The following is a 15,310-nucleotide window of genomic DNA, read 5'->3' on the forward strand; positions in this document are numbered from 1 at the left end:
TCAGGTCTCTAGGAATGGCCTGTGAGACCAAAGGTCTCAGCTAAAGTACCTCAACACATTGAGTCTTTTCAATCAGATTTAATTCAATCCAAATATGTGAGTCAGTGACCTGTGGTAGGTGTTCCTGTGTGAGGCGGGGACAGGCTGACTTTGGGAGGAACACTCCCAGAAACCGTCACAGAGCTGTCAGAGGCACCGCCAAGCTGGTTTCTAGATGATGTAGACTCAGGTTAAAGGTCTTAGGTGTACACGAAGGACCCCACCAAGAGGCAGGCAGAAAAGGAACACTTTGCTTAGGGCTGCTCATCCTAGACTGGCCCCTGTTCCACTATAGGAAGGGCTGCCAGAAACCCTGAAGGCACCCAAGGGACCTGCTCATACCATCACTCCCTTCTTTCACCCAGAGGCAAGGGAGACTATAGTTCTCAGCCCAGCTGCCCTCCATCAGGACCAGGAGGCTCAGAGGAGGAACACTTAATGGAAGGTCCTTTATGACACAGGACCAACACCTGCATTAGAGATGAAGAGGGGAAAGACACTGAAGAGACACTAAAGACACAAATCAACTTTTAATAGCTTTGATTTGCCACCAGCTCCAGATCCAGCTGCTCTGGGGTTTATCACCATGGGAAACACTAAAAACCTCAGGTCAAGTTATCCATCTGGTGACCAGTGATTAGAGATGACCCAACCCCACAATGGCTTAAGATTCTACATCTATGTATGTCAGTCTGTCGACAAATTCTCTAGAACTATCACACTTCTGCCCGATCAGAACTCTGGCTTCCATCAAGGGCAAGCATTCCAAAGAGACAGATGCTAAATAGACAGAAGCCCAGAAAGCCCAGACCCACTCTCAGCCTCCCTCAGATCCTCACCCTGCTGCTCAGCCCTGCCACCCTGGGGCTTTACAAACCTTTAGACTGGTAGGACCTTAGAGCAGCAGCTATCTCACGGGCAGCTGTGGGGAAGGGAAAACCCTAGTGGTTCCATGGAGACTATCCGATGATAGAATCCACAGGCCAACTTCACGGAGGTTGGATGTGCCCGAGGCCCGGCTAGAATAGCCTAGACAAGATGGAGAGTCGAGGCATGGTGCTCACCTAGCCTGTGTCTATGAACAGCACCCTGCCCCAGCAGGCTCTCTCCCAGCACCAGACCACAGCAGGAACAGATTCCTCCCCAGAGGAAACTCTTAGGCAGGCTGAGTGTAAACAACAGCAGGGTGAGGGGGAAGAACAAGGAGGGAGCTCATCTAGGCTCCCACTGGAGGCGTGGGTGGGACGGGGGAAGCTGCTGGAAAGGGAACCAGCAAAGTAGGCACCTTGAGGGCTCCAGAAAACCTGTCAATGTTTATTTCACACACACTCTTTTAAGACAGTTTAAAACAGACTAAAAAGGCAAGGCTAAAGTTGTGGGCCTATTGTGCTGACGAGTCACCGTGGGAAGGCAAGGGAAAGCGAACAGGTGCTCCTGGTGCCAAAACTAAAATCCAGAAAGGAGAGGTCAGACAGCAGAGCACCAGGCAGATCCAATCTCCAGTTTCTCAGAGGTGTCAACTTTGAATTTAGAAGACAGAAAAAAGGTGCCAATCCCTGACCTACTACTCTGTGCCAGAGCCGAGATGCTAAAGACTGGGCAGACTGCAGTGGGGTCAGGGGCCTTGCTCAGCTCCAGGTCTAAAAGGAAACAGGATGTGGCATCAGCCAAGATCAGCCACTGGCCTTCAGAGTGTTGCCATCAGCTGAGGCCTGCCTGACCAGCACCTGAATAATCAGAAGCCAGAACGTGTAATCTCAAGTGGAATCATGGGTCAGTATCCAAGGGAATACAGCCTGGAAACCCCACACTTTTGGTTGCCTCTCCCATTACCCTCCCATTTCTCCCCAAATAGGACCATCCTGGGCTTGCCCCTGCTGTCCAAGCTCACTGAAGTATGGCCTTCACCAAGAGCCTCGGGGTCTGTGCTTCTCTCCAACCTTGAAGGCAGTCCCCACTCCTTGTGCTCGCCCTCCAGCCCAGGAGCCTCATGGGTAAGGCAGTCAGTGGCTCTCAGGCACTGCATCTTCAGGAGATGGTGGAGAACTCCTTCAGGAGGGCTTCCTGGCTGAGTGTGTGGAAGGCTAGGTTCCTCCGGACATTGGTACTAATGGACCGAACCTGGCAAAGGGTTGGGGAAGGTGGAAGAGCAGAGAAAACACACCATTACAAACAGCAGTGGGCAGGCCTGAGGCACTGGGCCACTGTGCTGGCAGGAGAAAGACTTGTGAAGAAAGGCTGGGAGAGCCAAACTCCCAACTCTAGGAGGGTTTATGAGGAATTCAGCAGCGTCTGCAAGGAGGCTTGTCCATAGTAATAAGTATGCATTTTTTTAATGAGGAACAAACCAACCACAGAGGGAAAGAATGTGTGTATGCTTTAGTCCTGGAGATCCAGGGAACTTTTTAGTTCTTGCTTTGCTCTAAGAAGGTAAGTGGAATCATCAGGCAGGAAGCAAGGGAAGAAACAGCAGGGCAACAGAAGGCAAATCCACCTCATTAAGGACCAGAACGTTGTTCCCCTGTACCAGAGGTACAGCCAGAAGGAGTGAGGAAAGCACAGGCAGTGCCAAGGATCCAAACGTCAGCTTCTGCTGCTGAGGCTCACGCCTGCCATCCCAGCACTTGGGAGGCTGAGGCAGGATGACCACTGCAAGTCCCAGGCCAACCTAGGCTATATAGTGAGATACTGTATTTGAGAGATAGGTAGGCAGGTAGGCAGGTAGGCAGGTAGGCAGGTAGGCAGGTAGGCAGGCAGGCAGGCAGGCAGGCAGGCAGACAGACAGACAGACAGACAGACAGACAGACAGACAGATAGATAAACTAATTCTAATTCTCCTTTATAACCCTCTCCATAAGGTAAGTCATTCTCTTATTTGTTTTTAGCACCCAGTAAATCTCCACATTGATGTAAAATTCACTATTCATCTCATTAAAACCGCTGGGCCTACTTTCTTATTACATGATGGTTTTCTTGTTCACAACTAACCACAGAAAAATCCTGAGGCCTTTCTTGTCAGGGTTAGAGTTGGACTATGATAATCTGAAGTCTAGCACCTTTGCAACAAGCCTGGTACATTATGGGAAGGCTTAGCTGATGAGACAGCCTGGGAAGAACCTCTTGAGAGTGGGTTAGAACCTCTCTGTCATGTCCCGTTCACTACCAGGGTTTGTGTCATCCAGAAAAGCAGCACACCTACAGGAAGGCAGAGCTTTTCCTGGGGTAGCTGAGTACAAAACAGGAAAGGAACATTCAAAAGGGAGAGGCCAGCTTGGAGCCATGGCTGGGATAGCCTGGGTGGGTGAGAGATGGGAGTGGGCACAGACAGTGAAGAATGCGGAGCTATAGGAGGGGCCCTCAAGCTGGGGACCAGTCAGGGAGTGAGGAAGGAGTGGCTGCAGGAGAGGAAGGGTCAACTACTCTGTTTAGTTGCTCTAAGGACATCATGGCTGCCACTGGTAATACATGTCAGAGCCCAGCCCAGCCGTAGCTGTGCCAGGTTGTCTCTGTGGCTGCAGATGAGGTGGGTAATGCTGGCTGATTATCTGTCTCTCACTGCCTCACTCCAAACTGCTTTGGTAAAAAGGCTGCATACCAACCCCTTATAGTTTTATTAATCTTTAGCAAACCGCAGACATACCCTAGAGTACAGCAGACCCCAGTGTCTACAGACACAGCAGGGCTGGGGTGGGGAGCTTACCAGCTCTTTGAAGAAGGCGGCCTCCTTGTGTTGCTCAGAGTAGCGCTCATACTGGTCCAGGCCATCCTGCAGCTTCAGCGTGAGTGTGTCGTAGTTGGCTCGTACTACCTCTAGTACCTGAGGGAAGTCAAGAGCCAAGCAGGGGCTCAGTCTTGGCAAGAATGTCTTTGTAAAGCAAGGAGGAAGGATGGCAGGGGGAGATTTTCCTAGTTTATAAGATTGTGTGTGTGTGTGTGTGTGTGTGTGTGTGTGTGTGTGAGAGAGAGAGAGAGAGAGAGAGAGAGAGAGAGAGAGAGAGAGAGAGAGAGAGAGAGAGAGAGAGAGAGAGAGAAAGAGAGAGAGAGAGAGAGACAGAGACAGAGACATGGGGGGATTTCTTTGTGTAGCCCCTGGAACTCACTCTGTAGACCAGGCTGGCCTTGAACTCAGAGATCCACCTGCCTCCGACTACTGAGTGCCCTTGAATTCTGTATCTTTTGGCCCATGCCTCCCAAGTGCTGACATTATAGGCATGCATCATCATGCCCAGCTTCTGGGACCACTTTTGAATCTCTTCCGTTCCTTGCCTTTCCTGACCAGCCTAGCTTGGACACAAAGACTTGTGTACTCTGGTTATGGTCACCACTGTCCCTGATAACACCAGTGTACTCTTAGCCTTCACAGAAGGCTTCCTCTGGTCAGGCCATCCCAGATACTGAGTAAAGCCTTTTGCCTAACTGCTTTTCCCTTTCTGAAAACCATATTTCTTCAGCCCTAGGATGTTCCTTAGAACCATCTGCCACTTGTTTTCATCTCTCAGTGCCAACCCATCATACTTATCCATTTCTTGGAGCAAACTTTTGGGTATCCAAGCACTGAGTTACAGTGGACACAGTGGAGTGCAGCGTTGTGCATCTCCTCAACAATGCTGCTCTGACTTTTTTTTTTTTTTTTTTTTTTGAGACAGTGTCTTGCTACACAGTCTAGGCTGGCCTGGAACTCACTATATGGCTCAGTTTGGTCTATAATTTTTTATCTTCCTGTCTCACTTTTTTTTTGTTTTTGTTTTTTTGTTTTTCAAGACAGGGTTTCTCTGTGTAGTCCTGGCTGTCCTCGAACTCAGAAATCCGCCTGCCTCTGCCTCCCAAGTACTGGGATTAAAGGCATGCGCCACCATCGCCCGGCTCTGTCTCACTTCTTGATATCTGGGCTTATAAGTGTCTACCACCACACTTGAGCTGACTCTCTATGCTGCGAGGAGTCAAAATTCAAATGACTTTGGGAACCCTGGATATCTGAGGTTAATAATAATGGGTCTAAAAGCCAAACTTGATGTGACTTGAGTTTCTAAGACCCTGAATCAAACAAAAGCAAGGGTGGGGCAGGTGGGAGGGAAGCCAAGTTAGCAGAAGTGGACAGGTCAGAAAAGGAGAAGCAAGGAGGACAAGGACTCTCAGTCTGGTGACCTGCATGTAGGTATCTGATCTGCAGGAAGATGGTGACATTAAGGAAAACCTTACTCATCAGGGAACTGGGAAGTTAAGTATGAGGGACTTGGCTCTGACAGAAGGCAAAGGGAGTCAGCCAGGGTCAGGACATATCAGTGGGACAGAGGCCAGGATCCCCATGTGCAGAAAGGTACACCGCTGGATTGTTTTCTTTTTCAGACCAAATTTGTAGTGGGCCAGAGGTTACTTGGGAGCAAACACTCCGGCCCTCCAAGTTCCTGAGGCAATAAAGGAAACAGCAAACACTGAGAGGAGATGCTGCAATGAGGACCAAGGCCTATCCCCTTCTTCACTCTAAGCATCCAGGTCTACCAGACTGTTTTGCCTGCTGGTCCCACAGTGTAGGCTGTTTTCTCTGCTTCCAGTTCCATAAGCAAGGGCACTGGTACCCAGCAATAGCAGGCACACAGTAAACTAGTTAGTACTCTCATGCTGTGGGCAGCATTCATGGCTGGGATGGTTGCAGCCAAGGTCTTGGTTCATGGTAAAAAAAAAAGGGGGCAAAATTCCTCCAACATGATGCCAGGCCCTAGAAACCAGGCAAAACAGAGTAGTATATTCCTTCCTAAGTCCTAAAATTTGGGCAGCCTCAGTGATTGCCTATAATCTAACACCTTGGCTTAAGTCTTCCCTGAGGAGATTCAGGTACCAAATGATAGAAATCACACTAAAGTCAGCTGCTGAAAACCAGGGGCAGCTCAGGAAGATAGCTGTTCCTCCAAGTGTGTCCCCAGAGCCTCAGCCCTGGAAGGCCTGGATCGCCAGGTCAGAGTGGAAGGTAAGGCTATGTGCTGAGAGCAGGAAAGCAGCCTGTCAGTTCCTGTAGGCTCTGCGGTCTCCTCTGTCCCCACTGCTCTTTACTTCTAGCGGGCAATGCTTGGCTCAGGTCTGGCTGAGCACACTTAGCGTCTCTCCATTGCTTCAGGAATAGCACTTTTAGTGGTATCACTTTTTTTTAATGTAGACCAGGCTGACTTTGATTTCAGAGATCCACTTGCCTCTGCCTCCCAAGTGCTGGGATGAAAGGCGTGTGCCACCACCATTTGGACATTAGTGTGTCTTACTTGAGCCTCAGTACTGGTCTGGGTCAAGGCAAAGGTAGACCTTGGGCAGACAGCAACCTTCCAAACCTCCATGTGCCTACAGGCATTGAGTTGCCCCAGAGCACGTACCTCCGGTATCTAGCTTCTTGGCAACTACAGTAGCCCCTCAAAAGCTCTCTCTCTGTGGCTTTGTGGTATAGGCCTTAGACTTGCAATCTCCTGACTCAAGAGAACTAAGTAGCTGGGATAAGAGGCCTGTGTCACCAGGCTGAGCTCAGATCCCCTCTCAAACTATTCTAGCCAAGTGTAAATCACATACCTTTAATCCTAGCAGTGCGGAGGGAGAGGCAGATAGAAACCTGTGAATCTGAGGCCAGTGTGTCTAGATTGAGTTCCAGGCCAGCTAGGGCTACAGACTGAGACCCTGTCTTAAACCACCACCACCACCACCACCACCACAATACCATCAATACTAAGTAAATAGCCTATTCTCTAAACACAGGCCCACCCTTCTTCATATGTTGCTGGGTTTGTAGGCTTCCTAGATCCATACCTTCAATTTAGCCCACAGTAGCTTCAGAGTAGGAAAACTACCCACTAACCATGTTTTCTAAGGAATCTTCACAAACCACTATGACCCTGGGTAGCCAAGAAACTGGATCTGGAAAGGCTCTGACAGAGTAAGTGAGGCTATTATTAAGAATAACTATAGCGCCGGGCGGTGGTGGCGCACGCCTTTAGTCCCAGCACTTGGGAGGCAGAGGCAGAGGCAGGCGGATTTCTGAGTTCGAGGCCAGCCTGGTCTACAGAGTGAGTTCCAGGACAGCCAGGGCTACACAGAGAAACCCTGTCTTGAAAAAACAAAACAACAACAACAACAACAAAAAAGAATAACTATAGCTGTCTTGCTGTAGGAATTCAATAACGCTTGACATCTTATGTCTGTGTGTGAGTGCATGTGGTCGGGATATGCAGGGGAGAATGCATGCTGGAGTGTGTGTGTGTGCACGAGCGCGCGTGCGTTTAGGCCAGAAGGCAATGCCAGGTCTCTGCTCTATCACACTCGGCTTTATTTCCTTGAGACGGGGTCTCTCAACCTAGTGTTTTGCTAGAGGCTGGTGTAGTAAGATCTTGCCTTGGCCCTCACAGGTGCAACCTGAGTTACAGGTGCAAATACAGCCATGCCTGGCTTTTTAAGTAGATTATACATTCCCAACTCTGTCACTCGTGCTTGCAGAGCAAGCACCTTTACCCTATGTCCTTTCCCCAACTCTAACAGCTGACATCTTTGTGCCTCAACCCTTCTATAAAATGTGACTTGAATTTTCCTTTTTAAAATGACATAGCGAGAAAGGTTTTGAGTATCAAAGGTTACTGCAGCTGATGGAAACACTGGCATCCCAAATGGCTACACAGCTACTCTGACAGTTCCTGGGTCTCAAGAGCAGCCACCTTCACAGGCCAGGAGTACCTATTTTAAGAGTCGCATGTTCTGCCGACTGAGCTAGCCAGGCTTTGGAAGTACCTATTTTAAGTTTTCCCAAAGGTACTATAGGCCTAAATGATTCTTTATCACACAGGAATGTTTAGATTCCAGTAGAAGATGAGACAGACAAATGGCCTCAGTTTCTAAGACCTTGTGCCTGCTTTGGTTTAAAACACCACCTCAAAAAAGCCAAGAGTAAGCAACTGGGCACCTGTTTCTTCGGTCTGGAGAAAATGGCAGGAGAAAACAGCAAAGTAATTAATAACATGGTCTTTTTAAAGTCACAGGTCTGAATTTTGGTTTCACATTAAGCACTGATTAACTATATAAATTTACTGTGAGTCTGGTCTTTTGCCTCAGTTTTTATAAGCTATAAAGGGTGTACCACTCCTGCCTTGTCAAGCTGATGGGCCTGACAGGAGACTGACTTTCCAGGGTCTGCACACAGGAATTAGTTACTAATTATATAAAGTTATCTTTCTGGGGATTAGGGGTTTGGTCTTTTGGGGATCGATGTCTCCAGATAACCCTAACCATAAGGCAGGAGAAAGGCCTTGCTAATCCTCATTCATCTGACAGGTTTTCTGTTAAGGACACCAGACTCACCTATGCAGTGTAAATGCAGGACACCTGCTCGAAGTCAGAGAGTGCTTAGAACCCATGGCTGCAGCATTAAACCTTGGTCATGCAAGGTTATCAGAAAGAACAGTTGAGGAGATAGGCCCAGAGAAGCCTGGCTGTTCACAGCACAGGTAGGTTGTGGGTTTTGTTTTGTTGTTTCACTCTTTAAAGCAAGGCCTTTGACTCGCTTTGTAGACCATGCTGGCCTCAAACTCACAGAGATCTACCTGCCTCTGCCTCCCTACTGCCACCATGCCTGGCTTTGAAACAAGAAAATTACTCTAGCCTGACTATCACAGTGAACAAGAATCACCAGGTTAGCTGCAAGTTACTTCTAATGGCTGATCTTTGAGTTATGAGTTCTTTCCCCAGTTGTGAATTCACATTTACAGTTCCAAATTCAGGACAGACTATGCTGGGCCTCCCTGTTCATGGGTACTGAAAAAAAGTTTCAATCAAAAGTATTTGGCAGGGCAGTATTGCAGTTAAGAGCAGAAGATGAAGGGCCAGAGAACTGGCTCAGTGGGTAAAGGTACCCGCCACTAAGCCAGATGACCTGAATTCGATCCCAAGAATCTATTAAGTAGGAGAGAAGTAACTCCCGAAAGCTGTCCTCTGACTCCACAAGTGTGCTGTGCATGTGCATGCCAGTTTTCTTGTTTCCTGTTTTGTTTTTGAGACATCCCTGACCTGGGACCACGATGGCCTTAAACTCACAGAATCTGCTCACCGGCTGGAATTAAAAGTGTACATTACCACACCTTGTGCAGTTTTCTTACCATGTGGGGTAATGCAACTTTTATCAAATTGGGCTAATTCTGGTGACCACACAGGGCAGTGAATCTAAGGTACCAACCTCCATGTTTGACACAGCAGTGCTTATGACGGCAGCTATTCCTACTGTTACTTCTGGACCTGCATGAACCTATCATTACTTTAGGGCCTGAGGTTCCCTTCCACTCCAGTCATACACAAGGCCCTCCTACCCTCCTGATCTCTGGAAGACACCTATATTTTACAGGTTTCCCAAAGAGATATTTGCTGGCAGGCCCTCTCCTGGGGTAACAAACATGGGATCACTACCATTAATTTCCTTACTCAAAACTGCCATATTAGTGGGTGCTTCACTCTCTCAACAGAGTCAGTGTGACTGTGGATTTCTCACACTGCCAGAGTCCAAAGAACAGTAAACACTCAACAAGCTTGTGGAATTAATTTAGTAACACAGGCTCAACTAAAAAGGTAAGGAATCTCTTGTTAGGGTCACATGGTGAGGTCAGAATTAGCCCTGATGATGTACCACTCAGCACTGCTCTCAGCACTCCGAGAGGCTTCTGAAACCTTCAAGCCAAGCCCTGCCTTCAGGAAGCCGATAAGAAAACTCGGGAGCTACTACACGTGGAGCCAAGCAGGGTCAGGTGTGAAACATGAGTGCCCTAGGTCGAGATGCTGTTACACAACCCTTTGAGACAGGGCTTCAAGTCGCCTCAAACTCCCCATGTGACTGCGTCTCGCCTTCTAAGTGTTAAGATTACAGTCATATAACCCTAGGCTTGGCCATACACCTGACCTCACCTCACAGGTAGGAGGAGTGAAGGTTTCTTCTCTTTAAAACAAAAGTTTCCATCGTGTGTGTGTGTGTGTGTGTGTGTGTGTGTGTGTGTGTGTTCACTTGCCATGACATGGAGAGGTCTGAGGGTCCATTCTCTTCCACCATGTGAATCCTACAGACTAGACACAGGTCTTTAGTTACCCGAGACCACTGGGTGTCAAGGTCTCTCTCTCTCTTTTAAGGACCATCTCTTCCAGTTTATGCCACTGTGATAGTTCATTCAGAACGCCACACTCTAGCATGACGGGATCCTTAAGACAGCAGCTTCACGAAAGGCCACTTACTTGGACAGGTCTACCTGTCCTGCACTGACAGCTACAGCCCCCATCGGGGCCAATCAGGAAGGCAGATTTTCATATACAAAGTTGGGGGAGTGGGGAGACTGAAAGAATGGGAAGGTCCCTTTATTCCACATATGCATAAACTATACTTTAAGTTTCTCAGAAATCAGACTCACCCCATTCTGAAACCTGGTACTGAGGTGTGTTCTAGTTAGTGACAATTTTCACAGCATAAATTCAACTCAAATGTGCAGTGTACTCATTAGATAACTATGCCATCGAGCTAAGCAGACACACACAGTGATCTTCCAGCAGTCGGTTCAAATACTTGCTGAGCTATTTTTAGCACTTGTTTACATAGAACACTAAAAAATTTGCACCTCAAAGGACAAGAACAAACAAGGAGATTCATGAGTTCCAGGTCTAACTAGTACCCAGAGGAGACTAATAATTCCTTCAGACACTGTGCTGCCATCTGCCCTCCCCCTCAACAGTATATGAATGTGGAGGTCAGAAGACTATGTGGGTCCCTTAGAGCTGGAGATACAGACAGTCACCACTACCCTCTGTGACGGAACTGGAAACTGCACGCCAGTCCTCTGCAAGAGCAGAGAGCACTCTTAGCTAGAGAGCTCTCAGCTCAAGCTTAAAAAATGTTTGTTTTAAAGATGGGTTTCTCTGTGTAGCACTGGGTGTCCTAGAACTTGTTCTATAGATCAGGCTAGCCTCAAACTCACAGAGATTCTCCTGCCTCTGCTTCCCAAGTGCTGGGATTAAAGGCGTGTCACCATGCTCAGCCCCCCATCTTTACAGTTTTCTTTCCTTTTTTAAAAAATTCTTTTATTATTTTATGTGTGTTAGTGTTTGGACTGAAGTGTGTAACATGTGTGTGTGCAGTACCTTTGGGGATCAGAAGAGGGCATTGAATCTCCTAGGGCTAGAATTACTGAGAGTTATGAGCCACCATGTGGGTGCTGAACCGAGTCCTTTTTTTAGTGTGTGTATGTGTGTGTCTGGGTGGGCATGAACATGCCATGACCTAAGTGTGGAGGTCAGAGGACAACTTGCAGAGCTGGCTCTCTCCTTTCATCATGTGAGTTCCAGAGTTCCACCAGGCTGTTAGGCTTGGCTGTAAGCACCTTTACCCACTGAGCCATCCTGTCAGTCCTATGCTTCTGTTATGGCATGCTATGTCACACTATGCCATGTCCTCAGGAATGTTGCTAAAACAGTCACAGGATCAAACAGATGGATGAAAAGACAGAATACAGAAATCTAAGAGCTTCGTGTTTCAACTCTCTTACAGACAGACAGACACAGACACAGACACATACGTACACACACACACACACACAGAGACACAAAATAGGAAAATGTAAAAATAAAATTCATATTGCATGTATGTATGTCAGGCAGACAAGAAGGATGGGTCCTCAAAGTGAGTAGTTCTCAGAGTGCACAGGATACAGAGATAACTGAATTTTGACCAATCACAACTGAATACTATTTACCCAGACTTCAGAATCAGTACCAGGTGACAGGTGGTGGTGGTGCATGCTTTTATTATCAGCACCCAGGAGGCAGAAACTGGCAGATCTCTGAATTCAAGGCCAGCCTGGTCTACAGAGGTAGTCCAGGACAGCTAGGACTACAATAACTAACTAACTAAATAAAAATTAAAAATTAAAAAATCCTTTGAAAAACAAACCAAAACAAAATCAAAACCAACCAACCAAACAAATCAGTATCAGGCAGCTTATACTCTTAATAGTAACACTACCGGGGTTGGGGATTTAGCTCAGTGGTAGGGCACTTGCCTAGCAAGTGTAAGGCCCTGGGTTCGATCCTCAGCTCTGGAAAAAAAAATGGTAACACTACCATATGAAGACTACTCCCAAGTCTATCTATCTGAAGAGAAGATTCACACGGGTCATAGTGCTCTACAAAGACTTTATCTGCCTTCTTGAATGAGAAGAACTTCAGAAAACCAGCAGGACTGGTTGGATACCTCTGAAGGTAAAGGTGCTTGACACTGAACCTGACAACCCGAGTTTGATCCCTGGGATTTACATGGGTTTTTGTCCTTTTTTTTTTTTTTAGATTTATTTATTGTATACAGTGTATGTAAGTACACTGTAGCTGTCTTCAGATACATCAGAGGAGGGCATTGGATTCTATTACAGATGGTTGTGAGCCACCATGTGGTTGCTGGGAATTGAACTCAGGACCTTTGGAAGAACAGTGAGTGCTCTTAACCTCTGAGCCATCTCTCCAGCCCAGGGTTTACATGTTGGAGGAAGAGAATCAACTCCATCAAGTAGCTCTAACCTTCATACGTAGGCTCGCCCCAAATAACCACATGTATAAAGAAAACAGCAGGCACTAACAGTCAAATTCCATGATGAAGGAATCAACTCACCATGAGACATAACAGCCCTGCCTGTGTGTGTAGATAGTAACAGAGCTTCCAAACTCTGAATGAGGCAAACCTGACAGACTGAAAGAAGAGAACAAGCAGACAAGCCCCAGCGTCAACTGTGAGACCACCAACCTACTTGACCTAAAGTGTATTTATAGAACAACTCTACTCAACTGCAGCAGAAGATATTCTTCTCAAGTGCACACAGAACATTCAACAAGACACACCATATGCTACACCATAAGCCAAATCTCAATGCATTAAAGAACTGGAATCATACCAAATAAATCCTTTGACCACCAGGGAATTAAATAAGGAGTTAATAACAAATATATCTAGAAAATCCTCAAATAATCAAAATGACACATTTCTAAATGTCATAAAAGAAACGAGAAAATATTTTCAGCTGAATGAAAATGAAAACATAATTTATGGGATATTAACCACAGGAAAACTTAGGCCACTCAATTTCTGTATTAGAAAACAGCCAGACAGTGGTGGCGCATGTCTTTAATCCTAGCACTCAGGAGGCAGAGGCAGGAGGATCTCTGTCAGTTTGAGGCCAGCCTGGTGAATTCCTGGACAGTGAAGGTACACAGAGAAACTCTTATCTTAAAATAAACAAAAAGGAAATAAGACCCAATCTAAGTCAATCACCATGTTCTGACTTAGGTCAGAGAAAGAAAAGCAACCTAAGCCAAAGAGAAAGGAGGAAGTAAGATAACCTCACAAAAACCAAGTAAGACAACAGCAAAATCAGTGAGATGAAAAGGGGACTTATTGAAATGATTAATAAAATTGATAAACTTCCAGCCAGACTGGGAAGGAACAACAGAAAAAAGGTCTATGTTACCCACATCATTAATGAGGAGAGCATTTAAATCCTATAGGCATATCAAAGCAAAAAGAATATGGCAAACAACTGTTAGTAAGTTCAGTAACCTATATGAACAAGTCTCTCTCTCTCTCTCTCTCTCTCTCTCTTTTTTTTTTTTTTTTTTTTTTTTTTTGTTTTTTGTTTTGTAGCCCTGGCTGACCTGGAATTCACTTTGTAGACCAGGCTGGCCTCGAACTCAGAAATCCGCCTGCCTCTGCCTCCCAAGTGCTGGGATTAAAGGCATGCGCCACCACCGCCCGGCACAAGTCTCTTAAATAAACCTGCTATGTGTCGAGTGCTTATTAACAGGAGGGTCAGCATGACCCTCACCTACACAGGAGTTCCCAGCCATGCTGGGGTACATGAGAGCCTGGCTCCAAAAGGAATAAAACTTCTACAGGCATAAAGTTTAAAAAAAAAAAGGCTGGGGAGGATGACTCGGGAAAGGTGTTTGCCTCTATGCTGACACCTAAGGTCCAGCTCTAGGAACCACATGGTGGAAAAAGAGAACTAACTCTGGCCAGTTCTCATAATGTTACATTTCAAACCTGAGGGCTGAGGCACTTATTTACCATGTACAGTGCACCTGACCTCCAGGCTCTCCAGCATCCCTCAGTTCCTACTGTAAGGATATGGTTGGCATACCCCACCCTCTACTCACTCTTCCCCCCAACTCTCCAGCCCAGGGGTTGGGCTGCCCCTCCCCCAGTGGGTCTTTCCTATATAATCCAGCCATTTTGGTTACCTGCCCCTTTTGTACTTTTGGCATCCTGGATGCTGCATCTGGTTTCCCTCTCCCTTTTTTCTTCCCTGTCTCCTCATATGGCTCCTGGTCATGACCACTCTGGACTCTCCCAGATGTGTCTGATTCTGGCTATGCTCTCCCTTTTATTCCACATGGACTAGACGTTCTAGACAGAGCAGTGAGAAAAGAGAAGAACTAAACGCATACAAATTTTAAAGAAAGGAGCAAAAAAAGCATGTAAAACTGTATTATTTATATACAGCATGACTGAGAGCCCAACAATTCTAAAGACTTTAAAAAAATAGAAGAAATGACAGGCACAGTGGCTTACTCTTGTGGTCCCAGCAATTGAGAGGCTGAAGTAGGAGGACAGTATCAAGTTCAGGGCCAGCAAGAAACCTTTAAAATCAACATAATAAACAAAGTAGAAGTAAATCATCAGTGACTCCATCATGATTACACAAAAACAATTAGAAACAGCCTGGACATGGTGGCAAACACCTGCAACCCCAGCACTCAGAAGACTGGCGTGGGAAGATGAGGATACACCATCAGAACCCTGTTCAGAAGTTAGATACATATCATATATAAATTCCTCCTCCAGGGATGGACAGGTAGTTCAGTTAAAAGCATGAACATGCTGGGCAGTGGTGGTGCATACCTTTAATTCCAGCACTTGAGAGGCAGAGGAGGCCAGTCTGACCTACAGAGTGAGTTCCAGGACAGCCAGGGATGCACACCACAATGAGACTCTATCTCAAGAAACAAAAACAAGAAAAGTGAAATTTATAACATAAATGCAAGATTATCATGGGAGAAACAGAAATAGGTGAAAATAAAATAGAAAATAGATGAAAAACAGTACACTAAAAAGTATAAAACACTGATGAAAACTCTTAAAAGCTCTCAAGCGCTCACTCCTAGACTTGAAGGCAGTACTGTCACTATTAAACGCTGAGTGCTGAGCATTAAGCCTAAGTTCTTATGTGCTGACCATAAG

The 15,310-nt window shown here is 46.5% G+C and overlaps 1 protein-coding gene across 4 annotated transcripts in view; it reads right to left on the bottom strand.

Annotated features, from left to right (window-relative positions):
• Positions 1–554: 554 nt before the first annotated feature.
• Armh3 (armadillo like helical domain containing 3) overlaps positions 555–15,310 on the bottom strand; it is a 167,842-nt gene continuing 153,086 nt past the window's right edge. For 3 of the 4 annotated variants that reach the window (XM_034520481.2, XM_076922898.1, XM_076922908.1), the window contains 2 exons: positions 3,740–3,856; positions 555–2,160 (listed from right to left, as the gene is read on the bottom strand). In XM_034520481.2, coding sequence (XP_034376372.1) covers positions 2,068–2,160; positions 3,740–3,856 — 210 coding nt within the window. In that variant the 3' untranslated portion in view covers positions 555–2,067. Of the gene's footprint in view, positions 2,161–3,739; positions 3,857–14,918; positions 15,063–15,310 lie in introns of those variants that run through there. The other variant, XM_076922924.1, reaches the window with a different exon arrangement.

This window comes from Arvicanthis niloticus, chromosome 1, assembly GCF_011762505.2.
Source record: "Arvicanthis niloticus isolate mArvNil1 chromosome 1, mArvNil1.pat.X, whole genome shotgun sequence".
Taxonomy (NCBI): Eukaryota; Metazoa; Chordata; class Mammalia; order Rodentia; family Muridae; genus Arvicanthis; species Arvicanthis niloticus.